General features: G+C 53.3%; 7 protein-coding genes across 7 annotated transcripts; 4 read left to right on the top strand and 3 right to left on the bottom strand.

Moving 5' to 3' along the window:
• Window positions 1–2,899: 2,899 nt before the first annotated feature.
• On the top strand, window positions 2,900–4,555 carry J4E92_001652 (uncharacterized protein; the record flags this gene model as incomplete). The annotated part of the gene is made up of 4 exons (XM_051493063.1): window positions 2,900–2,984; window positions 3,036–3,358; window positions 3,410–4,056; window positions 4,105–4,555. The coding sequence occupies 4 exons, from the start codon at window positions 2,900–2,902 to the stop codon at window positions 4,553–4,555; spliced, it is 1,506 nt and encodes a 501-aa protein (XP_051356294.1).
• Window positions 4,556–4,889: 334 nt separating this feature from the next.
• J4E92_001651 (uncharacterized protein) lies at window positions 4,890–5,859 on the top strand (the record flags this gene model as incomplete). Its single annotated transcript, XM_051493062.1, has 2 exons — window positions 4,890–5,336; window positions 5,395–5,859. 2 exons carry the CDS (start codon window positions 4,890–4,892, stop codon window positions 5,857–5,859), a joined length of 912 nt encoding a protein of 303 aa, XP_051356293.1.
• A 2,137-nt stretch (window positions 5,860–7,996) lies between these two features.
• On the bottom strand, window positions 7,997–10,777 carry J4E92_001650 (uncharacterized protein; the record flags this gene model as incomplete). Its single annotated transcript, XM_051493061.1, has 3 exons — window positions 7,997–10,156; window positions 10,210–10,698; window positions 10,754–10,777. The coding sequence occupies 3 exons, from the start codon at window positions 10,775–10,777 to the stop codon at window positions 7,997–7,999; spliced, it is 2,673 nt and encodes an 890-aa protein (XP_051356292.1).
• A 621-nt stretch (window positions 10,778–11,398) lies between these two features.
• Window positions 11,399–13,453, bottom strand: BBP1 (Branchpoint-bridging protein; the record flags this gene model as incomplete). The annotated part of the gene is made up of 5 exons (XM_051493060.1): window positions 11,399–12,307; window positions 12,357–12,580; window positions 12,774–12,991; window positions 13,038–13,245; window positions 13,300–13,453. 5 exons carry the CDS (start codon window positions 13,451–13,453, stop codon window positions 11,399–11,401), a joined length of 1,713 nt encoding a protein of 570 aa, XP_051356291.1.
• A 983-nt stretch (window positions 13,454–14,436) lies between these two features.
• J4E92_001648 (uncharacterized protein) lies at window positions 14,437–16,375 on the top strand (the record flags this gene model as incomplete). The annotated part of the gene is made up of 5 exons (XM_051493059.1): window positions 14,437–14,519; window positions 14,958–15,015; window positions 15,066–15,291; window positions 15,796–15,942; window positions 16,128–16,375. The coding sequence occupies 5 exons, from the start codon at window positions 14,437–14,439 to the stop codon at window positions 16,373–16,375; spliced, it is 762 nt and encodes a 253-aa protein (XP_051356290.1).
• Window positions 16,376–21,122: 4,747 nt separating this feature from the next.
• J4E92_001647 (uncharacterized protein) lies at window positions 21,123–23,913 on the top strand (the record flags this gene model as incomplete). Its single annotated transcript, XM_051493058.1, has 5 exons — window positions 21,123–21,188; window positions 21,424–21,829; window positions 21,901–23,017; window positions 23,106–23,721; window positions 23,773–23,913. 5 exons carry the CDS (start codon window positions 21,123–21,125, stop codon window positions 23,911–23,913), a joined length of 2,346 nt encoding a protein of 781 aa, XP_051356289.1.
• A 923-nt stretch (window positions 23,914–24,836) lies between these two features.
• J4E92_001646 (uncharacterized protein) lies at window positions 24,837–25,820 on the bottom strand (the record flags this gene model as incomplete). The annotated part of the gene is made up of 1 exon (XM_051493057.1): window positions 24,837–25,820. The coding sequence occupies one exon, from the start codon at window positions 25,818–25,820 to the stop codon at window positions 24,837–24,839; it is 984 nt and encodes a 327-aa protein (XP_051356288.1).
• Window positions 25,821–25,824: the final 4 nt, after the last annotated feature.

Here is a 25,824-nt window from a genome sequence, read left to right as displayed (position 1 = left end):
GGGTGGCTTCTCGACGCCGCGCCCCTGTGCGACGCTTTATCGCGGCCACGGCATTCATCTGATATGCGCCTGTCTCCACCGCCCACAAGACGTGCCATGCCCTGCCTCTGGACGGTGAGCCAAACCCCACACGAGCCGAGCCTGACGGCCTGAGGCCATTTGTAACACTTCTTCGTCATCGCAGACGCGGAGCAGCGCCCCGATTCCGCAGTGAGGATGCTGGCTCTGGTAGACGCTGGTCCACGTGCAGCGTCGTCAAAGGTTTGGATGGACATGGTCGTCACCCGTACCAGACAGACGCTGCGTAGGCGCCCGTGAGCGAGGGAAGGATCCATGGTGGTCTGTCCCTTATCGCGACTTCCTGATACACCCCACGCAGCCTGGGGTTCGCTTATCTGATTGGCTTCCCGTCGCATCAACGCAGAACAACTTTGGAACCGCCTTCTTTTTGCCAGCGCGCTGAGGACAGAGATAGTGGCCCGATTGTGGCAAAATCACTCAATGCCACACAGCCCAAGAAGCCTGTACGTCCGCCGTCTTCTCTGCTGCTTCTACACCGCCGACGGCCTTCTGTTGCTGCAGCGAACGATCGCCATTTCACATGCATGCCCGTCACCTACCCGGCACTCAGGCTTCACGGCATGCATCAACATTCGCACCCGACCCAATGCCGGTCGCTCCTTCTGCACGGCGTCTTCGATGTGGCAAGGCGCGCCTGCTCCATTGGTACTCGAGCACCAGCCTCATCCGCATCCTCTGAATGTCCATTGATGCATGTAGGCAGCGGCGTAGTAATGAAGGAGCCCGTTTGGTCGAGTCAGGGGTCTGACAGTCTTGTGTCGATATCTTCTCAACCCAATTCTGAGGTCGACGCTGACCAAAACACGCCACACACGCCACCCCTTGTTCGTGAGACAGACCCTCTCTCGCGCCAACGTAGGCGGCACAGTCAATCGTCTCAAGCGGCGCAGCGCCTGAAGAGTTGGTGAGTTCAGGATAGTCGTTCTGAACGCGCTCTGTCAAACGCGCTGTCACATGAGACGGTGTGTTAATCCGTCGCACGCTCCTCCAAGTAGCGCGCTGCAGGACCGCGCACCAGCTCAACCACCGAATCCCACGTCACGTAAAGACGTTACACACGCAGGGCCTCGGCGAAACGTGGACGATGCTTGCCACGATGACTGATTCGTCCCACACAGCGCGGCATGTTCATCAAATTCCATGACTTCGCTTCCATCGCGGTGGAACCGATGGGGTAATGGATACCAGTTCCTTCCAAACACTGCAGACTTTGACTGCACGTTTGCTCCTTCGAGAACTCCTGCTACCGGATACTTGGTAAGTATGACATCTGTACGACCACGGAAATATATCTTTTCACGTCGCGAAACGTCGGTATCCCACGTCCTCTTAGCGACATGCCATACCACTTTCCTTCTTCGGCACCGTGACGGCGTGTTCGCTTGATGACATTGCATCGCTCAATCGCGTCTTACTTACGCCCTCAACTCCCCATCCAACCAAATACCCTTCACTTCCAACCAGAAAGGCTAGCCTCGCGGGAGTAGCCGTGGGGCAGCCAGCAATGTGTATCGCGTCCTTCCTGAAACGGCTGTGAAATTCTGCGCATATTTTATTTGCTTTTCTGTGATCCTGCCACGCGTGCAATCGCTGCAAGTCATCGCACCTTTGGAGGATTCCCACGTGCTGAAAATAAGATGGGAACGGTTGTCGCATCATAAAACCGGCTCTCATTGGGCCTGTGCCTCGATCTCTGCTTTCGCGACGACGCGACATGCAACGCTCGAACACGCGCGGCCCAGGAGATATGAGTGCTCACTCGTATATTCCTAACGCGATCACGTGGCCAGAACGGCAGCTGCAGTCAGCGGGGAGCGGTCCTTTTCATTTCCATGACTGCCATCGCGGTTGGACAACGTACGGATAGGGGTGCAGAATCATATTTGGGCCTTCGTCTCAACAACCGTGCAGCAAGGTTTGGGCTTGCTGACGATGTCTCACTGCCCTCGGAGTTTGCCATGGACAAGGCAGTCCCGGGCACGTCGGGCAGATGACGTCGGAGCTTCGGACGGATCATTCCCCCGTCTGAATCTGCCAAGATATCCGAGCATCAAGCCGGTCCTCCTCCAGCAGCGAGCCTAGAGTCGGGGACTACTTACTTTGTCGCGTTCTCCACTACTCTCAGGATTACAAAATGCCGGAAGAGAATTGGATTGCTCATGGAGGCGTCCCCGCGTGCGACTTATGCCATTCCCGAAAGGTGAGTCGCCGACCCAATCGGGCCACTACCCGCATTGCGACTGAAGCGTTGACAGCTCGCAGGTGAAATGTGATCGCAAAGAGCCATGTGCAAACTGTGTGGCAGCCAAGACGGAGTGCTTGCGCAACAGACACAAGCGTGTTCCTAAGCCTAAAGTTCGGACGTAAGCAACTGCCCATCTCTCGTGCTTGTGACAGATGCAGAACAGGAGTTCTTTTTCTCGATTAGCACCTTTCGTTCCAGCTCTGATGATGATGCAGGGACGAAAAAATAAAAGCTCTCGTGGAGCGGCTGTCGAGTCTTGAACACTCGGTCCAGAGTGTTCACCGAAGCCCAAGCCTGGCGCAGGAGCAGGAGTGTACAAACAGTTTCGCTGTACCGACCATTGAAGCATCGTCAGACCGACCGACAAAGAGGCAGAGAACAACAAGCTCGCTAGACGTGCCGGCCCCGGTGGCAGCTTCGGATGTTGATAACAGTCCCCAGACAGCACATGAAGCTCGTGTACATATTAGCAAAGAGCTCTCTACCAATGGACTGCTGTCCGGTCATCAGCGTTCGGTCCTCGAGACCGCCATGTCGTTCGTTGACCAGCTATCAAATACCCCAACGCCGACCATGACTGATCGAAGTACCTTTGACGAGTCGATGCATGTCTCTACTGAAATATCCAAGCGCGAGATCTTTAACATTATCCTTGGCAGTGAGTCGATATGCTTGGAGAATCTTGACACAGAACTGATGAGACTGCTAGCTGAATCCAAAGACCGAGGCAACGCTGCCGTTCGCTACCACACTGTCGATCATGTACCACCAAAGGCGTTTGAGAAGATCGCGCTCGCTTTAATGGAAGGAAACGCGGACGAGAAGACCCTTAATCTGTACAAGGTCATTGTGCACTTTCAAGGCGCTGTTGTACTATACGCAAATCAGCTACAAGGCCCCAAAAGCGCAGCCGTCCAAACGCACATCCAGCAAATGGAGTTCAATCATCTGACAGCAGCGCTTACTGCTCTGGACCGCATTAGTTTCCTAACCGCGCCATCCCTACTACTTGCTCAGGCCTTGATCACTGGGGTACGTCTATGGTAGCTGTGCTACTTCGAGATGATTTACTAATAGATGCAGGCCATCATGATGCAAATTATGGGTAACCCAGTGAGTTGTTGGGAACTCACGGCACATGCATCTCGCACTATTGTAGCTCTGGGATATCACCACATTGATAAGCCAATGCCTGAAAGTGATTCCGAAAGCGAAATCTATGCACTTGTCGGCCAATGCGCATTTCTTGACAGTATCATGAGCCTTTTGCTGCTGCGACCAAGATCTCTTCCTCAACTTCCGGTCAAAGCCTCGTACTTGTTACGAGCCGATCCAGCCAGCCCTATGAGCATTCTAGAGATGCTTCCCGTACTCGACAAGATCCTGGATCTGACATTGGACACGAAGCCATCGCCTACTATACTCAACGATGAGGTTGCGCAACTACGGAAAAAGATGAAGGACATCTACGAGCTCATGGAGAAGGAACGGCAACTGCATCTCTTGGATAGCAGAACGGATGCTCTCATACACTGGAAAAGCATGGAGTTCAGATACTTTTCTACCCTGACGTCGGTCCACCGCCTGAGTCCCACCGTTACGACAAATCCCTTGGAACGAGAAGAGTGCCTCCAAAGCGCCCGGAAAGCACTCGAGTGCGCAAAGTACATAGAGGAGCTCGGAAGATCTTTAGACCATTTCATTGAAGGCTATGATCCTTATCTCGCTTGGTAGGTGCAAGAAAAATTGGCGAAAACACTGTTACTGACAACGACCAGGAGCATGCTTTCTTACCCACTCTGTCCCTTCTTCGTCGTCTTTTGCAACGTCGTCGGTACATCCAGCGCCCAAGATTTCCAGCTCCTCCAAGATGTCACCGATGGTCTTTCTGCACTCGTTACAGAGAACAAGTATGTACATCGACTACATCGGCTGTGTGCCACGCTGCTGGGCCTCTGTAGGCCCCTGGTGCAGGGCTCTGGTACCCATGGACAGACACAGCACCCAACTGGAGACTCGACTGGACCGTTGACCACCTATCCCATGTCGGCAGCTTTCGGGAACGGTCCCGGCATCTTGAACAATAGCGGGAGTGACAACACTGCTGGTATCATGCCATCTTCATGGAACGACGACATGATGTGGCAGCTGTTTCAGTCGCAACCTTCTCTGGACTGGTTCAACGCTGATATATTGGATCCCTCTTGGGGTCTTGGACAAACACAGTAACTGCGAATCTGAGATACCTATTACTTCATTAATTGCACCCACACGATGACTGTGTTCACATGGCTCGGCATCCTGTTCCCGTATTCGAAGGATATGCGACGTGTGCTTTCTACTAGCGACTGTGGTCCGCGCCGCGATCGTGCGTCGGCATCGGCATCCCGCTTCGGAAGGTACTTATCGCGTGCCGCATATTGTGGGTACGGCACAAGACGCGCACAGATTCCCCGCAGTCGCGTCATGTTATAGATACCACAAATTACTGTACAATGAGTACTATACTCCTTAAGCAACGACTTGCAATTGGACCATAATCCGTATATCGGTTACCAGGACAATGGCTGACCAACCAGACTACGACGCGATAACTTGGCCCGTCCAACTCACGAGCAAAGTGCATCGTAAGAACAACCCTCTCCTGGATCCTAGCGACCCTGCCCTTTCAGCTGCAGGCAAAACAGTCCTGATCACTGGGGCCACAGGTGGCATTGGTCGATCGATTGCTGAAGCATGGGTAACCGCCGGTGCTAAGGCCATCGTCATAACCGGGAGGAACGAAAAGAAACTACGAGAGGTTGTTGACAAGTTGGACGCCATAGTCCATAATGGGACGATCATGCATTCATCTGGATCCATCGATATCACGAAGGAAGAAGATGTTGCGACGTTGTGGAAGAGGGCAGGAGAAGCCGTCGGCCGAATCGATGTCCTCGTCAACAACGCCGGATCCTTGACGCAAGCTATGATTGGCAAGTTTGAACCAGGAAAATGGTGGCAGGATTTTGTGAGACCTCTCCCGTCTCTTTCCTAGAAGCCCTCGATGGTTACTGACGCCTGCCTAGGAAGTGAATGTCAAGGCCGTACATCTGAACGTGCATCACTTCCTCGCCCAAGCGCCGGACGGCAAGGGCACTGTGATCTCGGTCTCCACCGGAACGTTGGGCGACATGTGTGCCGACTTCTCCTCCTACATCCCCAGTAAACTCGCGCAAACCAAATTCATGGAGTTCCTTCATCATGAACAGCCTAGCATCCGCACATTCAGCCTCTTCCCCGGCCTCGTTGCAACAGATATGCCGCCGAAGCAGTATCTGGACTTTGCCCTTGACGATCCCATGCTTACAGGAGGCTTGACACTTTTCCTCTCTACAGAAAGAGCAGAGTGGTTACGAGGCAGCATGGTGAGTGTGAACTGGGATTACGAAGAAATGGAGATGCACAAAGAAGAGATTTTGGAAAAGAGGTTGACGAAGTTGGCTTTTTGTGATGCGAAGTTTGGGAAGGGAGGTCATCCTTGGGCGACGTGAGTTCGCATAGCTCTGACATTCAGGGATTTCAAGTCGCGTGGTCGAATGGCATAAACACTAACAACACTATGCCTGTGCGACTTGTTGTATTTCCCTTACAGATCCACTCATTAATCGTCTCCGGTACAACAGATAGCCCCTCTCGACCGCGATCCACATATACGCCGTCACATCAGCCACATATCTAGTCCGACGATGTGGTCTCAACCACTGACGTGTGTACCTTCCGGATATGGTCATTCAATTTGTCTTTCCTCGGAAACGGTCGTACACCACGGTCGCAACCGGGTACTGCGCACCAGAACATGTTGCCCGCATCTGCTGGTGCATGAGCCCCGTTATAGTGGCGCGCAAACTCTTGCCAACGGCCGAAGCTACGCCCATGACAATTTGGCTCCCTGCAGATGAATACGAAACTTCCCATGGTAGGCACGTATCTGATGATGCTGTTCGTATCGATAATTGGTGGATCCGGTCGGGATGCCGTGAGAGGCCACCCCTGTGGAAGCTGAAAGAGTGTTGTTGAGAGTGCATTCTCTGGAAGATCTGTATTAGGAGTTGACAGCGCGTTACCAAAGCTTTGACACTCGGGGCCAAATGGTCCTATAACTTCCGATCCAGAGACTGTGTTGAGTCTGGCACCGGAGGAATGTGATGGTGGGTTGATGCTATTGATTCGTGGTCAGCCAGAAGATTAATGAATATGATCCCTCGCCTCATACCTGTACATGTCCGTCAATTCCACGTGTTGAGACTGTGACTCCATCGACTGGTGGATCTCATTCCTACCCTGATACCCGCGAATCGGGATTGGAAGTACCCCGTACGCACTTGCGGATACAGTTTGATCGCCCTGAGCGTGTAGGGCTAGAAATGCCCGATCATCAAAGTCGATTCCATCCGCAAGCATGCTCTTGACCCCCTCGGATATAGTAGCAACTGGCTGTAGCTGCCTGAAGTGATCGTGATTCGCTACATGAGAAGCGCTCGAAGGAACTGGATAATTAACGATCGTTTCTTCTGTGGAGATGATAGCGGACTTACAAAACAAAGCCATGTACGGTTCATGGGGTAAGAGGTTGGAACAATATGCACATAAGGGTCCACATGTGTCAGCAACGTGATGCAGCCAGTTCAGGTCCTTCTCAGTGGTATCTTGGTGCGTCATCGTTAAGCGATTGAAGAAATCTCTTCGAGGCTGCTGGATGTTTCCTGTTCTTCGCAGTGCTCACACCACGAGTTCAACCTTGCGGGAAGGCCATCGTCTTTATGCACCGACTTACTCAGCTGCAAAGCGCCGCTGACCTCCAATAAATCCAACTCAAGGTCGTTTCCAATAGCCTACTGTGCCCTCCGTGACGCTGTGCTGTTACAGACCAGCTGGCAAATCCTACAGTACAAATATTTTTTACTGAAACCAGTACAATGATCAGGTACTTAAAGGTCGACTCACTTGCAGGTGATCGACACTATCGCCCTAACAACCAAACATCTAGGCTACAGCTCACATGCGTGGCACTACGGGACACGTAGTACCGTACCAGTAATAAACAAGGGCCTGCGGCCGAGCGCGAATACTAGGTGCCGCCAAACCAAGTCTCAAAGACAGAGTCCTTTGTGTTCACACAGATACAGTATAATCTGAAACAAAGCTCTATACTAGAGAAATGTTCACCTCTGTTCTTTAGAGTCCTCGTGCTCAACCATCCAAGTGCTCCAGGAACGTGGGATTGCTGGACATTTTTTCGTACGGCCATTCGTTTCATCGAACAGTTCGTCCAGTCTTTTGTAGGCGTCTGACGCGCGATGGGTAATTACATTCTCCTTGCATGTAGTAGGAAGACAGACTTACACAGGGTCTGCAGAAACATGTAGTGGCAATTTCATATCAAGTCGTTCGGAGTTTTCGCGAGGCAGCGACAGGGTGTAGCACCGCACGAGGCGATGATCTGACCTAAACCAGGAGGTTGCGTGAAACATGTCAGCCGACAGATGAGCTGCATATAAAAGTACTAATGAGGGGTATCTTTCGTTGCATTCATTGTGACTCTGCATTACCGTGTCTCGTCAAACCTCTACCATGATTCCATACTTCATAAGGATGACCGGCTTACTGATCATCCAACACCCCAGCTCGTTATTGCATCTCCATCTCAACCTCTTTCTTCGCCGCCACCGCCTGACTAGGCTTTTGTCGACTTCTACTCCTGTTCTCTGCTTTCTTTTCCACAATTTCCGCTCCCAGCCCCAAATCGACAGTCTGATGCGACGCGGACTCAGTGGGCTGTTCTGTGCTCACTTCGGGGCTCATATTCTCGTTGTGTTGTGTAGGTTCTTCCGGCTTCTCGTCGACCGTGTCCTGAGTGACATCTTGCGCTGGTCGATCCGTGTCCATATCGGCACTCAGGTCCGAGCTTGGCTTCACAATGTCTCGTGCGACGTCTTCGCTTGGTCTACTGCTTGCTGCAGCTGGGCTCGCTACTCTGTTCCCGTTGCCAGTGAGCCCTAGCTTCTCGAAGCTCGCCATAACTCCTTGCCTTAGGTCCTGTCCCAGTGCAGCTGCGGCATCGAGAGGTTTTGGTGTGTTCGATGCCATCGGAGAACGGTCCCCGGCGGCGTGTGTGGGTGGAGGATTAACCGTCGTACCTGCTCCAGTCGCTCCCTCCGCGGTCTCTGTACCCGTCACAATAGGTTCTTGAACTATCGGCGTACTTGTGCCACTCCTGCCAGTACTGGCATTGCTGGTCTGTGGTGTGAGGGTCGGCGGCAATTGAGAACCAAAGCTATTCATTTCCTCATCAGTGCGACCGAAACACTCAGCCCACCATCTTGCCTCTCCTTTCCGAGGGAAGATCATGCGCTCCTTGCCGCGAACAGCATCATCAATCTCAGGTTCGTACTTTGGATTCATGAACTCTTGCTTCCGGCAAAGGAAGTAGTCCCACACACTCCTTGTTCGCTCCTTAGCCCTGGTATCTATGCGTTCCTTCTCGTTGTCAAAGAGGAACGTTCCGTACTGACAAGAATAAAGATGGTAAAGTAAGCGCCTCAAGAAGCGCTCGCTGAATTCGAATCGGGTTGGGTGTTGGTAATGCAATTGGTATACGCAGTCGAGGAATTGATGGAAGACTGGTGACAGCTCGTTCACCTTGGTAATGCGATGCTCTTCCGCAGCTCCAATCTGGGCCGGCTTTGCTGAAGTAGGTTCTGCAACATCTGTGCCGTTTTCCGGTACGTTCGTCTCTGGCAGCTGATTGAGAGACTCGTTCGACTCGTTGTGTCGGTTGAAGAGACCCCGCGCGCCACGGAGAGCATTCTCAAAGGGATTGCTGCCTCCAGTACCGTCGCTCTTGCGCTCAATCTTCTCGTTCTCTATAGTGAACCATTTCTCGTGACTCAAGAAACCCGATCGGTGTCGGAACATGTGTCCAAACGATAACCAGTCTTTCTCGACAAGGACAATGAAGCCTTCTAACGTCCGGTAATATGGATCTAGCAGGATCTGACTTAGTGCACTGAGCTGGCTCGTACGATCCCAGCCATCAGAACAGTGGATAAGGACGTGGGAGTGCATAATCCCGACCGTTCGGGCTATCAGCGCAGTCCCGTCCAGTATGTTGGCGATATGCTTGATCCAGTTGCTCTTTGCCAGAAGCTGTCGATTGGGAGGGAAAGGCACTAGATCGGACTCTTTTAGCGCTTCGATGACTGTATCAAGCGACTTCCGCATGACGTGGATGTTGTCGATTCCGAGGTAGGCTTTTTCCGCGCCAGGGTAATAGTCCATCTTCTCCGAGCCAAGTCCAACAGCTTGCATCGCATACGCATTGACTGTAGGTCTGGCATCGACAATGAGGTTACGCTGCTGGGCTCCGTATACTTTTGGTGCGTCTGGATCTGTCTCCGAAGACGCCGTCAGATCGTCTGCGGTGGTCCTGCCGGTGTTCGTATTCTCGTCCACTGTCCCAACAAAAGAGCTATTAGCACTGGAATCATTCAGGTTCACAACGCTGGTGTCGGGAGTGAGTTCTGTAGAGTTTGAAGAAGAGGTATTCGCAGGTTTCCACCCACGGTTAGTAGCCCAGATGGCTGCGACAAGCCGCTCGTCTTGAGGGTTCCGATTCCCGCGCAGGCCCGGTGTGGGCTGCGAGCTTCTAGTTATAGAGCAGTTGTTGATGGGATGTCGGTAGACGAGGGCTGGTATGCGTTGTCGCGATCGGTACTCGCCGGCGTATCTGAGAACGCTGTCTGAGACGTTGGTGGGAACGACGAGGAGGGCGGGATATGTCGGCGCGTACTGTTCCACTCGTCAAGACCTGTGTTTGACTTCACATGTCACATCTGATGTACCTTATATTCCACGTTGACTTCAGAGATCCGCCAGCCCTTCTCCGTGTCCTTAGGGCTGATACCCAGCCGCTTCCATTCGCGGCGGGCGTCGTAGATATCCCAACCATTCTGTTGGTCTTCCGGCGGTTTTGGCTGGTAGCTAAATGCGAGTAGCTTGTCCAGTCTACCAATCTTGCACGAGAGTGCCCGTATGCTATCGTACACGTCACGCGCCTTCTTCTCGTTAGGGAAGAAAAAGGCAAAGAAGGTAAAGTCGCGACATCGAATGCGGATCGAGGGCTCCTGGCGCAGGATGGGCGGGCACGGTTTGAGGGAACAATAGTTGATCATAGGATACGTTATCCATACTTCTTTCTGTCGCGGTGGTTTCGCGTCGGCAGGAGCGTCGGCAGGCGGGCTGGGGAGGTAGCTGAAGACGAGATGGTGGGGCATAAGATGCAGCGTGCCGTCGAAGCGCGTGCCTCTACGAAGGAGGTAGACGCCTTCCACCTAGCAGTAGTATCAGTGTGGATTCGAGGAGCCTGTAGAGCTCAGCGACTCGTACCTTGCTCACGCGAATCCGCTCCATAACGACTGTAGGGTGGGTGAGAGTGAGGGCGGGCGGCCCAGAGCGGGGTCGCAAGTCGCTAAGAAAATGGAGAAGCACGCAAGGCAAGCATCTAGAGAGAAGGATACAGGCAAATGAGAGGGTCGAGTAGTCAAGCGCGCATCGTCAACGTGAGCTTGTCTGCATGTGCCCGCCCTGTCACGCTCATGCCTGGTCCCGCCGCTTGTCCTAGCACCGCCTTGGCGAGCAACGTCATCTACGTCGCCATAGTCACTTCTACCTTCACTTGGAAATCATAAACTGAAGCATCGGTATCGTCAGAGTATCGAAGAGGAATGCATTCAGCAAGATGCTAAGTAAGACCTCGCTTTTTCATGTACAGAGTATATCTAGCACCTAGCTATCCAAGCACAAAGTGCGAGAAGCTACATACTTACTAGACCTCGCCCGTGAGCTTACCTGTGCCATATACCAGCGGCTCTCTGCTCGAATTAGATGTACACGACTCCCAAAGACCACCATCTGCGCTTTCAAGACAAAAATATTGCTACAGCTGTTAATAGCTAGATACCAGTGGGCATAGACACGAAAACTGGCTATGCACAATCCGGAATCTGCGCGATCGCTGCATCATATGTCCATCTAAGCCGGAGGAGGTGGCGGTGGTGGGGGAGCGTCGCTGGGCGGGGGAGGAGGAGGAGCCTCGCCCGGAGGGGGTGGTGGAGGCACAGATCCAGACGGCGGCGGGGGAGGCGGAGGAGGGCTGCCAGCACCACCATAGCTCTGGAAGAGAGGACCCAGTCCAGGAGGAGGACCGGAGGGAGGAGGAGGAGCGCCATAGCCAGGGGCACCGTACGCACCAGGAGCGCCCATGCCAGCGTTCTGGTCGTAACCATAACCACCGTATCCGTAGCCAGCACCTGCCGCAGGCGCAGTGGGAGTGGCAGAAGCCCAAGGAGCCGCACCGTTGCCAGCACCGTAGCCTTGGTCGTAAGACTGACCGCCACGGCCGCCACCACCAGCCCAGGGGGGAGGAGCAGCAGAGTTGTTGTCACCGCGACCACGGTCATCGCCATCGTTGCGCGCCCAGGGTGCAGAGCCACCAGTAGGACCACGCTCCCAGGGCTTGACGGCACGCTCGCCTCCACCGTAGCTGTCTCCACCAGCAGCACCGTTGCCGTTGTACTCGATCGCCGCACGAGGCTGTCCAGGGGCACCTCCCATCTCGGCCATGAAAGCGTCGAGCTCGTTCTCCGGAGCAGCGATACGAGCTGGCTGACCGCGGTCGGGGAAACGGTTGTCGTTGCGCCAGGGCTGTCCAACTTTGCGGTCGGGACAATCGCGAGCCATGTGACCAGCTTGACCACAGACACGGCAGATGATGCTGGCGGTGAAGTTCTGTTTCTGCGGGCAGTCGTACTTGCGATGACCGATCTCACCGCAGTTCTGGCAGGCTTGGTTCTCGTCGTCGCGAAGGGTACCGTTGAGGGCGGCAAGCTCACGAAGCTGGTTGCGCTTGAGTTCGTTTTGGCCTTCAGGGATAGAGGCAGCCTGTAATTGTTAGTACATGTACATGATTAGGAAGAGAGTGGTGTCTTACAGTCTCGATAACGTTGTGGATAAGCTTCTTCGCCTTGTTGACCTTCTCCTCGGTGTCGGCCATGATCAAGCAGTGGAGATCCTCCTCCTGGTTGCTGGTATGAGCTGCATCAGAACGTCCTTTACCCTCCTTGACGGAGCCTTTGCCACGGATCGCAATCTTTGCCTGGGATTCGGTCTCCATCTTCTTGAGGGTGTTTCCACGGGGGCCAATGAGTAGACCAACTGTTAGTGCAAAAAGCTGTGGTTAGTGTATGATCAAAAATTTGTGAGCAAAAGGGTTAGGGTTAGTGACATAGCTGTACTGCAGGTGCCACTAGATGCACGTGAACATCCAGCAGTCTGAGCAGGCTGGTCAAGACAAAGGCTGGGGTAAAGCAAAACAGGGGGAGGGGAGTTAGAGGGGTTAGTTCCGTACTGAAGTTAATCTCCGGGTAGTCATTGACCGGAACGTAGACTTTCTCCTGTGTCTTAGTAGGCCGCCTGTAATCGGCAGGTGGGTGGTAGTTAGGAAGCGTCTTCATCGCCTTCTCAACGAGCTTGTGACGCTCGTCTTCGAGGCGCTTGCGGTAGCGGAACTCGCGAGTGTTGACACGGCGACCGAAGTTGTCGTACTGGGGGGGCGGCGATGGGGACCTGTTCATGTTAGCATCTCCAACGTTTGAGGAGGGAAGTCACGTACCTGTCACCATCGGCTGGGACCACGTCGTTGATCTTGAGCTTCTGGGTAATCTCCTCAATGCGCAGATGCAGAGTGTACGCGTCAAGCTGCTCAGTAGTCATTGCGGCATAGATGGCAGTCGGCAAGCCCATCAAGCCAGCAGCCTTGTTCTCGCTCGCGTCACCCCATCGGTTGCGCTTCTTGCGCTGTCGCGGACCGTCGGCAGAGTCTGCAGCTTGGCTGTTAGCAGATGAATGGGAGTGCGTGGGAAGACTCGACTTACTGCGCTCAGGACTGCGGCCGCGCTTCAACTCAGACAAGCCTTCGGCGGGCGCTGATGGGTTGTAGCCGCCATCATCGTCGCCTCCACCGAAACGACGGCGAGTACCTAGAGGTATGTTATTAGAACCGGTGATGCCCTGGTTGCGCCACGACATGTTTGCTGTTGACGAGAGGTTGTGGTTGCGATGGAGGTGTAGTTGGTGAGAAAGTGGAGGCTGTCGCGACGAGGCAAAGGTTCAGGCTAGTAGGGAGCACGCTTGGCCGCTTTAGGCTGCAGTCTGCTGCCCGGCAGATCACGTGCACGCCGCTGCGCAAATCTCACGTTTACATTCACATATTCGCGTGGTTCGCCGCCTGATATCACTATGTAAGCTCTTTATGATGCGCCTGTCCCTAGGTCATCGTATTAGCATATCCGAGGCCCCGCGTTGAGTACGATCTTGGCCCATTCTGGAGCCTGCGGGTATCTCAACATCAACCTTATGCGCGTGCAGTACAACCAGACTGTACAGCGCTTCGTCAGTAATACTAGGGAAGCTACCGCCGTAAGCGTTTATCGGCAAGTTTCCATTTTGCCGTGTCGAAGACTCACTTGCCGAAACCATTGGGGCTGCTTCTGTTCTCCGCTTTGCTTAACAATCGTTCGTTCTGTACCTACCTAGGTAATGTTTTCAGCTGCTACCACATTTGAATCTATGTTTTATTCGACGAAATGCTGGCCTCTACATAGTCCTCACCAACTTCTGTACCTCTACAAGGGACACGTTTGATGGCCGAGTTACGAGTGCTGGGGCTGTCGTTGCTCTTGGATGATGCAGGCTTTGGCAGTCGCTTCTAAGCAATGAGCTTGCTGAACAAGCTGTTCCTTGACACCAAGGCTCTTGACCACAGTAGCTAAAGCATAAGAGTCGGATTCTTGAATCGCTTACGAATCGCCGCAGTTTTCGCCGTCGGCACTATTAACAAAGCATGAAGGCAGGTTTCGCCCGAAGCTGCCCCTCATTACACCCCACTTTCATCATCGCAGTTGTCTGATCACAAAGCTCCACTACGTCAGTTCTCAAGCTATATAGCTACGAACTACAGCAATTCTTTGCTTGTTTCTGTGTCGACTTACAGCTACCGATCCATCGCAAAAATGTCTCAGCAATCGGACATCAACCTGTACACCACCCAGACGCCTAATGGCATCAAGGTCTCCATCACTTTGGAGGAACTAGGGTACGTATCTTTCTGACCATGTAAGACGTCTCCTACAATCTCGGGGATATTCCTTGGGGAAACCTAGCAGTACATGTTTCTATTTCCATCTCTTCCGCTGTCAAGGCTCTTGTCATTGCACGAGTGCGAGAGAAAGGGACAGCAACCTCGGTGTTTCCGAGAAGCTCGAAGCAAACGAAAAACAAGCTAAGCGATGTATTCGACCTACATGAAGTACCTTGGGGTATAGTCAGCAGCATCTGCGCATCGGAAAGTGTCTATTGCGATAGTTCACTTTCGTGCCAGACCTTCGGATGCCTCTGGATATTGCCCTTGGATAGCCATTGCCGAATAACGTACATTTGCGAAGCGCTACATCATTTTACTCATAATCCACAATGGTTATAGAAAAAAGGATATTATGCATTCAAGGTTAGCTCAACTCGCTGATATCCCCAGTCTCCCTTACAAAGTCCACAAGATCGACATCTCCAAGAACACACAAAAGGAAGAATGGGTTAGCCTTATATTCTCTTTTCGCATCAATGCCATGCTAACGGTAGATAGTTCCTGAAGATGAACCCCAATGGGCGAATCCCCACACTGACCGACACCTTCACCGACGGCGAGACTATCAACCTCTTCGAATCCGGAAGCATCATGGAGTACCTTGTCGATCGCTACGACTCAGATCACAAGATCAGCTTTCCCAAGGGAACACGAGACTGGTATGCCATGAAAAATTGGCTTTACTTTCAGAACGCCGGCGTTGGTCCGATGCAGGGTCAAGCTAGTAAGTATGACTTTTCCTATGCTTTTTCTTTCTGGCCTTTGCTTTTTCACGGCAGTCCCGAGGTCATGTGGACTTGTCACCCGCTGCAACAACGGTTCGTTACCGCTCTCAAGGTGGTGTCGTCATTCAATACCATACTTGGAGCGGCAATGAGATGTTGTTATGTATAGTAAGATGGGCGCAGCATGGCTTGATCGCCGAGTCCATCGTCTTGGCTTTGGTGCTCAGGTTCCATCGACCCAGATGACCGTATCGAATCAGTCTTCTCATAGTAAGCGAGGAAAGCCTCACGAGACAGCATTACCGCTCGAGCGGCTGTACTGTAGATCTTGGTTCCGATGTGGGGGTCGGTTCCGATGTGGAGGTATTTTCAGAAGCCATTGGAGGCACAGTCACCCTGGTGGCGCAGATTACTGCTTCTTTGGCTTCAGACTGCTTCACAATACTGCAATGGAGCCGAGACGTACCATGTCAGCTGGGATATCAGGTTAACGTGGACCGCAGACCATTTCACACGATATGCCCCTGAGCACATTGAGTACGGTGTCAACCGATACCAGAACGAGACACGTCGTCTGTACTCAGTCATTGACAAGCATCTTGCTTCAGATAACAGGCCGTATCTGTGTGGTGAGAAATGTACAATTGCCGGTAAGCACTCCCCTCAAATGTACTGAGCGGTGAGCTCGACATCTACATCCGCAGATGATGGCACCATCTATGGAAGCATCTATGATCTATCCGAAACTTCGTCAAAACCCACATCTCCTACCCAACATTCACAAGCAGCTGGTTACTCCAGCATACCCATGATGATATGTGCTGATACATGCTAGATATTTCGCACTATGGCTGGGTGGCGTCTGCAGGCTGGGCTGGGGTTGATATCGACGAATTTCCTTCCCTCAAGGCCTGGGAAGAGCGCATGACATCCCGACCCGGTGTTGAAAAGGGTCGTCATGTCCCGGACCCTCACACGATCAAAGAGCTCCTCGCAGACAAGAACAAGATGGAGGAGTACGCTGCCAAGAGCCGCAAATGGATCCAGGGCGGCATGAAGCAGGATGCTGAGAAGCAAAAGTAAGTTATTTTTGCATATTCCAAATGACTACAGACGACGTCTCGTCATAGTGAAGGTCCTTGGGCATGAAGGTGCTTCATGTGAGAGAGGAGCGGACAAGCAACCTTGAAACCCTTGATCTGTAGCCAATCGCATCCAAGGATTCTGGGTGCTTGACCAATCGGATCAAGTCAAATTAGAGTCTACCTAGTAGCGCACCACGAACCCGAATCCGAACTTTGTTACAATTGTCCTAGACGGCGCACACTTTCACGCCAACTAACACCCTCAAGTTCCAGACTATAAACAACATTGCGCCACCATCGCATCACTGCAGGTACCATCTACGAAACGCCAAACAAGTCAGGGTAGACCTGCACCATTCCCACTGCTCGTTCGTGAACATGACCCACTTGGAACTTTTACATCTTGGCATTTTCTCGCGTGAGCTCGGGTGAGTTTCAAGACCATTCATCATTTTACTTAGTCACAGAACGACACCATAACTCTAAGCCTAAAAGGTAAAGTCTATGCGGCCTGCCAAGAATGTCAACAAAGTAGGGAATATCCAGGTTTACAAGCTTGGTTGCGTAATACTCAGTCATCAGGGGTGTAACTTAACAAATGATGGATGGAAAGTGGCGGGCTCATCACGGTTGACGGGACATTACACTAGTACAATACTAGTGTCTGTTCGCGAGGTCAGGCCCGTTGATCCCGTATAACACCGCGAACGCTCCGATTGCTGTCAAGTTGCACATTTGTTTGTCTGAAACGTTCGAGAAGGGTGTCCCAAGACTTTGTTGGAGCCCGGGAAACTGCCCGTACGGTGTCGGAGCTGAGGAGCGCTTGCTTGCTCGCGATCGCAGAGCTGGGTAGCCTAGTGTTAGGCCGGCTGTCCCCAGAGTACGCTACCACCAAGTGCCGATGCAGCTGCACTCAGATACTTGAAAAACAAAAGGACCTAATGGCAGCTTGTGTGCTAACACTCACCGTCAGTCTGGGCCCAACAGACAGATCTAGTGTCTGTTAATTGCGAGAGGGACCAAGCGTTTGTGACAGTGTCTGCCACGCGCATGGGCTGGTGCCTACCGCTCAGGTGGCTGGAAAGATCCGGACGGCATCGCCTGTTGCCGTGACGGTGGGCATGCGGTGACACCCGCTCGAAACTTGGAAACTCAGCCATGGACTCGGCCATCGAGCGAGGGATCAGAGATTGCCTCAGAAAAAACGCGCGCCTAGGCATGGTTGAATCTTACTCGTCTCAAAGACATCAATCAGAGCTTCCTGTGTGCCGGGAGCATCAGCTCACCCGGCCTATCCGTGAATGGAAGGACATAAACACGGGTACGGAACACGTCGCCTCCCGGTATCATTCCACAGGGGCTCGAAGAAGGATCAGTCGTGTTCCCAGAGCAAGTGCGAGGGCTGCTGACTGGTTTGATGAAGGGCGAACACGCAGTGTTTATCACTTCAGGGGAGCATGTATATCGCCCCGGGTTTGTGCAGAGCACCTGCATCTCACCCATAGTGGTGCCTGCACCTGTATCAGCAGGGCGGACTATTTTGAGCCACCAACAGGCGTGGCCCCTTTCATCAGTTATTCCTCCATGCAGCATGCGTCAGACTTGCGTCCCGCAACACCATCAGTCCCTTCCCCGGTCTGATACTCTCCCCGCATTATTGCTCGATCAGCTGCAGGCTGCATGATCGCACGCTGCTCTGCGACGGCGGCAACGACGGTTAGGCTCGCTAGAATGAGCCGGTTAAGCCTCAAGGGTCTGAGGAAGCCTGATGCCCCAGCTGTGAGGTTTCGAGCCGTAGCTGTTATACTACGGCTATTTCGCCTCTGCCATAGCCGACGCGGTAGGCGGCGCCCCCGCAGAGCTGTCACGGATCGATCTCAACGGTGAACATCGCACCTCCTAGAGTATAGTCGAGCGAAGCGGGTCATAAGATTTACAGGGCAGACAAGCATCGTCTTTGCGAAGCGGGTGGACCGTCCGTTCAGCCGACGCTGTCAGTTCCCCAGGTTTGGTGTAGGCCACGTTCCCGGCTTCACTGGTTGGAAAATCTGGGGTACATGACAGAGGCAGGTCCTGCTGCATGCCATAGTACCTAACTAGCGAGTCTGAGTTCCAGCTCATATTGCTCAGGAGTATATAGTCTGGGGATGGTCATAGTGAACTCAACTGCGCTTGATCACGAGTGTCCTGGTGTTGAATCCTTGATCTAGCAGTAAGTACAGTATGCACTGAACACGTCTCCCGCCCATGTTGAACAACCTCTGTGTGGCTGGAATAATGTCGTTCCATATTACAGGAAAGGAGCAAAAATTCAGCAAATACGTGCGGGGATCCGGTCTGTGAGTGGTGAATAAGCCAGGGCGAGTGAAGCGTCGCAAGCTGGCAACAAGCCTTGAGGCCTCGAACTGTCGAACTGCATGAGCAGACGCAGTCGCCAAACTGCAATCCAAACCCATCTTTTGTGGGGAAACATGGCTTTCAATAGATTATGATCCGGACAGTTGCGTTCATGAGTACAATGTGAGTGGGATCCTGCATCAGCTTGACTCTTACAGAGATAGGAAGGCCAAAGCTGTATGGTCACACGTCTCGGGGCTTGACACAAAGAGGATGAGCTTTGGCGCCTGCCTGCAGGCGAGAGGACCCAGAAGGCACAGATTGGTCATCTTGTCGAAGCCAGAGTGAAGGGGTTCTGCCCTTATGCATGTTCATTGTGCGGGCCCTCGCACTGGAACTTGCAGATGTATTGCGGGCCCCCCTCGTGGTCGCAACGCGCAGCCTCTCAGAATGAAGCAATCTTACTGTCTACCTGTAGGGCCGGAGAAGTCAACACTTCAGTGGTGGTGCAGCATCTAGTATTCTGCGAGGCTGCAAGCTAGTTCAACGGGCCGGCAGGCGCTGCCCTCGTCTTGGTGTGGATCAAACTCTCAGTATGTGACGACAAAATTGGGCAGAATTATGAAGATCGTTGGCACGGAGCCAGGGAGCAGTGCCATCCCTTTCCATCGGCCAACGGTTTCAGCTGAGGAGAGTTTTGTTCAACGGATGGCGCCCACGTGGGTCTGAAGACCCAGCTGCAAGACTCTGACGAACTGGTCAAGACACCCGAGGAGGCTTCCAAGTTTGAGTCTTCGAGAACTTGCCGTGTAGCGCGTACCTGAGATAAGCTCAGGATGCCTGGATAGTCTCCGTTCGATGAAGTTATAAGCGGATCCAATGTTGGACTTTTGGTTCCAGAGCTATTGCGACCAGTTCGTTAGTCGTTGGACCGTTCACGTTGTTGGTGTGCTGGCAGAAGGATTATACGGCCAGTTCGCGGTGTTCCGCATATAGACGAAAAACGGTGACGTTGGGCCGACCACATATCGGAGGTGGGTTTGCAGGCACTACAACGTCGCTTAGAGGCCCTAGGACTGCTCGGCTTCTCCTGCATGGCGGGGACCGCGAAGCCACATAACAAAGTTTGGCCAAAATCCACCGACACACCTAGCTCACGCTTCAACCAACGTAGCTGTCGCGGTGTGCGCTCGAATACAGTACCCGTGTTAGCAGCCCGGCGACGCTCAGTACTAATGACTCCTTTGTGGATACTGAAATATAAGCTTGTCCGCGGGTCGAGACTCACGCACGCTCCTTCAAGGGAGTGGGACCGGGTGTGGATATCATTGGGCGTAGCGCAAAGGTCGTGCCATGCCTTCACGAGAAGATCGTTGTCGGTATCAGGTATCGGGTTTCAGATGCCATGGCAGCGTGCATATTTTTGACGTTCTGACGTCTGGTCCATGACGGGCAAGGGCACGCCAATGATGTCCAGGTACCATGAAACGGGACGGAAGCCGTTTCAGCAGATGAGGGCATTCCAAACCAGCAGCGCTCCCAATGTGGCGCGCCAAATATCGGCGAAGGGGGGCTATAACGGGCGCGTTAAGATGATACCTCCGACACGCATGTTGCGCAAGAGCTTCGGGGTCTTATTCATGGTCAGGCGCTACAAGCCACAACCTGGAGAAAGTGCCAGGAGGTATTGGTAGTCGGCGCAGGCAAGGATTGGCGGGAAGCTGACGTGCGGTGTGAACTTCGAAGAAGCGGGGCTCTCTGCGGTTCGCTCCTAGCGCCGACGCAGCGCAGCGCATCTCCCACCGGCTAATTTGTATTTAGCCATGCTCGAATCATGCGGTAGGATTTTCTGACCCTTGCTACGGTCCCCTGCTACGGTGTTCCTGACCCTTGCCACGTCTTGCCCCAGAGCCTGGTTGCCGTAGCCAATGGGTCGTAGCTTTCATACATCCATGAATGCTCGAATTAAACATTGCGTCTTCTGATATTGCTCTCCAGTTGATCTCGCTTCTCGAAGCCCGCGTGGACGCATGGAATCTTCAAGCCACAGATCGTCACACTGACCCTTGGAATCGTCTTTGCAGCTTAGGACATTTCACAGTCGGGGTGTATCCTCGGCACCCAAAGCTTTGTCGGAGGCCCACATATGCTCCCCAAGTATCGCATGACCCGTGGTCGTCCCCAGATTTCCGGCAACCGACTCCTTCGTCCTCAAGTACTCCCGCGACGTCACCCGCGTGCACAAACTGCCGTTCCCTCGCAAATCGCTGCTCTCGAATTGAGTCGCCACATTGGAACAAAGTAGTACGTCGGCCGTGTTTGGTGGGGGCCGTCTGATGCTGATCTTATGTAGGGACAACGGCGGCCGGTTGAAGTCATAGTCGTCATCCCAACTCACAGACGCAACCATGGAGACCACAACAGCAGAGACACCCAAGCTTGAACGTCGTGGCTCGGCACCCGTGAAGCGAAGAGTGAGCCGAGCATGCGATCATTGCCATCGAATGAGAACAAGATGCAACGGCCAAGCTCCGTGTTCGCGCTGCATAGAGCTCGAGTACGTCTGCCAGTACAACCGTGAAAAGAAACGACGCGGAAAAGTAAGCACCTCCAACGATCAACAGCCTTGTCCCTCACCTCAACGTGAAGCATTCGGTATCGCGTGTACATCGCGCATCTAAAGTGCATCGAGTAGCTAACAAGTCGCAGGTCCCAAGGCACATCCAGAAGCAGCGAGAAGAGGCAGCTGCCAGTGGTAGTCCGCAAACCCCCAATGGAATTTCGAGTTATTACGAGAGGCCCGGCGTAATGGCAGAGATGGACGAAGACGTTTGGTCGCAGTCTGAAGCAACACCAGTTGTACAACATTTCCCAGCCGGCAAAGGTGGTCTGCCTGCAGGTGACTGGCAAGCTCTGAACCCTGGCACGACATTCGATCCACCTGTCAACCACATGATGATCGACCCATTGCTTCTTGGTTCTGGTGCTGCGTACCCGGCAATGCATGCCGAGATGCCTCGCGAAGAGCTGATGTACGCCATGAACGGTACGTACGATGGCCGAGCTCGGAGTGCTTCACAAAACTCCCAGTCTGTGTACATGTCTCGTTTGTCTCGTATGTTACTCGAAACCCTCCCAGCGTATCTGCGATGCGTGGTATATTAGCAGCGCCGCTGACAGTCACAGGTATGCACCTCATTCCTGGTCCTAATGGTACACCGGTTTCGATCCCTCCGGAGTACGCCAACATGACGTATCCAATGCAGTACCAAGCAACTGGAAGGCAATCGTCTCCACACAGCTATGGTTCTGTAGACACCGGATCACCGCAGTCTGGAGTGAGCGCGAACTCCTCCCAGAACGGCGCCGCCCTCGCCGCTTGCAGGTACCCTGTTTTGGGGCCACTACTACCCCACCTAGGACCGATACTCAATGTCACCACCGCATGCGATCTCCTCGAATTCTACTTCCAAAGTTCCTCGTCGGTATTCATGGAACCGGTTTCGCCGTACATTCTCGGATCCGTTTTCAGGAAGCGAAGTTTCCTCCGACAACACAAGCCCAGGAAATGCAGCCCCGCTCTGTTATCAAGCATGCTATGGGTCGCTGCCCAGACGAGTGAAGCGAGCTATCTGACATCTTCGCCGTCAGCCAGAGCTATCATCAGCCAGAAGCTGTGGAAGCTCACAGTAGATCTGCTCAAGCCTCTTGTCCACTCTCCATCCTCTCACGGTTTCGCTCCTGGACCTGGCTTGACATCTGCCGCACACGACGCTTTCGGAGTTGACCGAGCTATAGGACGATACGATGGAAGACCCGACGGAGCAATGCCACCTACCAGCACCCTGGATGATGTCGCTACGTACATCAACCTCGGAGTCGTGACGTCCGCGAGCGAATACAAAGCGGCTTCTTTGCGGTGGTGGAACGCGGCATGGTCGCTGGCTCGAGAACTAAAATTAGGCCGAGAACTGCCACAAGGACCCGTGAAAGAGCGAGAGACAGCTGCATCAGAGAAGGAGATTGAGGCGGGTATGCCGGAAGGCGCCAGCGCGCAGGCACCTGTGGGCACACCATCCGCAGCAATCGTGGAAGAGATGAAGGAAGAAAGGCGCCGACTGTGGTGGTTGCTGTACATGGTTGACCGGCACCTTGGCCTCTGCTACAACCGACCGTTGGCGATGCTCGACAACGAATGCGAGGACTTGTTCCAGCCGGTTCCTGACACCCTCTGGCAGGCGGGCGAGTTCTACACTGGCCACCCTGGGTCACGGAAACGGGGACTCAATTTTGAGTGCACATCGTACGTACGCACCGCGGCCGAAAGATGCTCTAGTGGGAGTTTCTTCGGCACATGACGATGAGTCTGAACACGAGGCTAACTTTTACAGGCATGACATTTTCGGTTTCTTCCTGCCCTTGATGACGATTCTCGGAGACATTGTAGATCTGAATGCACAGAAGAACCATCCAAGATTCGGCCAACGGACATCCTGGGAGCTCCACGAGGCAGAAATCACCCGCCAGTTAGAACGGTACGCGTACAGCATCGAGGACTTCAAGGCACAACATGGCTGCGGCTCGAATGAGGAAGCGCAGGCCAACAGCACCCCAGACCCAGTTCGGAGCGAGTGGATGCATCAGACGAGGAAAGTCGCGGCATATGCCACCCATATCATGCACGTGTTGCATATCCTGTTACACGGCAAATGGGATCCGGTGGCACTATTGGAGGACGACAACATGTGGATTTGCTCACAGTCCTTCCTTGCGGCGACTTCCAACGCGATATCCGCTGCGCATGCGGTAGAAGTCATACTGGACGTTGATCCGGATCTGTCGTTTATGCCCTACTTGTTCGGCATGTATCTCCTGCAAGGAAGTCTGATCCTGCTCCTTCTAGCGGACAAGCTATCGACCGAGACCAATGACGGGGTTATTCGAGCGTGCGAAACCATTGTCCGGGCACACGAGGCGGCTGTTGTGACTCTCAACACCGAGTATCAGGTAAGCCGCATCACTCCGGTCTCTGGATGTGACAGCGCTAACGAGACACAGAGAAACTTCCGCAAAGTGATGATCTCGACATTAGCGCAAATAAAAGGCCACGGCCACGCCAGAGAGATGACGGCTGCGAAGCGGCGGGAAGTCCTATCCTTGTATCGCTGGACAAGTTTAGGAAACGGATTGGCCATATAAGTGAGCCGCAAATCATTCGAAGCAAGTTTGTGGGATTCGGCGTCTGGAGCGACTCGGACAAGCCTGCGGGCTGGATACCTGGCTGGAGCGTTGTACAACTATAATCTCTTTTTCGACGCGTGGTTATGAAGACACGTAAGCAGGCGCATGCGATCAGCTGCATGCAGCTGTGGATGGCGCTTTTTGAGCGATTAGCTGTGCTGCAATCAGGCCAGCGAACTGTAGATATTTTCCAAAGTGCCAATGTACACTCTACAGCTGTTAAGCTGGGGACGCACGTATGTGCCGTGTCACATTCACATGGCCAGAATCTTCGGCATTGGCCGAGGCTGAGCTCAACATGCGAGACAAAACGCCGGCTGTGATAGGTACCGCGACTACCGCTCGGGCAGAAAACCTTGGAATGGCAAAGGCGGCGAAACGTTGGTGTGCGATCTAGTTTTTGCGTCCGATATTTCGATCGCCATGGCAAGGATGTTGCATCGCTAGTCGCTAGTCGCTAGGGCAGCTAGGTTCCAGACGCGACCGGCTGTTGGAATGGCAGCAAGCAGCCGACCGGTGAGGCTGAGGGATGGTGACTGAAGGCAGGCAAAGGTGGCGCGAGGAATTGTGTTGCTGTTCTACGATGGTGCATTGGGGCTGCAAGGCAGGTGCGATATTCTCGCGCTAGCACGTGACGACGCAGCTAGGAAGGCGCAAGCTTGGAACCTCCAGGCGCAGTCAGCTATGTTGGATTGCCCCACTCAAAAACGAGCTCCACGACGAGAACAACCAAAAAGGATATCTATTGTGGTACGGCTGTACATGATAACGGAAGCATCGTAAATGCAGACAGACGCTTTTGCCCCCCAATGTCAACAAGTATGGGCGGAGAAAAGGCAGTGCAACTAACCATGAACACAAGGAAACACAACTGAAAGCAACTATAACTTCTTCTCCACCTCCATAACTTCCATGATGCCCTCTGCAACTGCATCGACTTTCTCTTGCGGAAGCCTCTTGAGTGGCCGGCGGGGGTATCCGCCGTAGCCGTAATACGACTGGAGTGCTGACTTGGTTCCAGGAATAGCTGCTTTTGTGAGAACCCAATCGCCTTTGCTGAGTACCTTCTGAAGTTCAATGGCTTCGTCATATTTGCCTTCCGCCCATAGGTTCCAGACCTTGACGCATGTCTTTGGCAGAACGTTCGCACCACCAGCGATGATTCCCGATCCGCCACTAGCAGCAGTCTGAGCTGTGAAGTCGGCCATGCCACCAAAGGCCATGTAGCCACTACCTTCGCTCTTCATTGTGCAGGCGTTGGTAGCAAGGGCGACACGGGTGAGTTTGCCAGTGTTACCGCATGTGAACTTGGTACCAACAATGTTTGGGTGCTTTCCAAGCTTGATGATGAGGTCGCTGTCCATATCGATGCCAGCAACAGCTCCCGGGTAGTTGTATAGAATGATTGGGAGTGGTGAGCTGTCTGCGACTTTGGTAAAGTACTCGTAAATGGCGTCTTCGTCGATGGCATAGCGGTAATAGCTGGGAGGGACAGTAAGAACGTACTCGCCACCCGCCGCCTCTGCTTCTTTGCAGAGCTCAATGGTAAGCTTGATGCCGTGTTCAGAAGCTCCGACAATGACCGGGACGTTTTGGTAGCCAGCCTCATCGAGGGCCTCACGGGTTGCTCGCGTGACAGCGGTCTTCTCAGCCCGTGACAGATGGACAGCCTCTCCGTTGGATCCCATGGTGACGAGACCAACAAGGCCAGCCTCGGCAAGTCGTACTGCGTGCTTCTTGATGGTAGGGATATCTAGCTCCTCGGTCTCGGGGTCAAAGAAGGTCATGGTGGGCGAGTAAATGCCTGGCCGAAGAGGAGTACGCTCTTTGGAGTGGCCATTGGCCCCGTTTCCGTTTGATGTCATCTTT

Source organism: Alternaria infectoria (assembly GCF_024043175.1).
Source record: "Alternaria infectoria strain BMP 0036 chromosome Unknown scaffold_2, whole genome shotgun sequence".
NCBI classification, from domain to species: domain Eukaryota; kingdom Fungi; phylum Ascomycota; class Dothideomycetes; order Pleosporales; family Pleosporaceae; genus Alternaria; species Alternaria infectoria.
The sequence above is the reverse complement of the archived record's forward strand: the minus strand, read 5'-3'. Positions and strand labels throughout refer to the sequence as shown.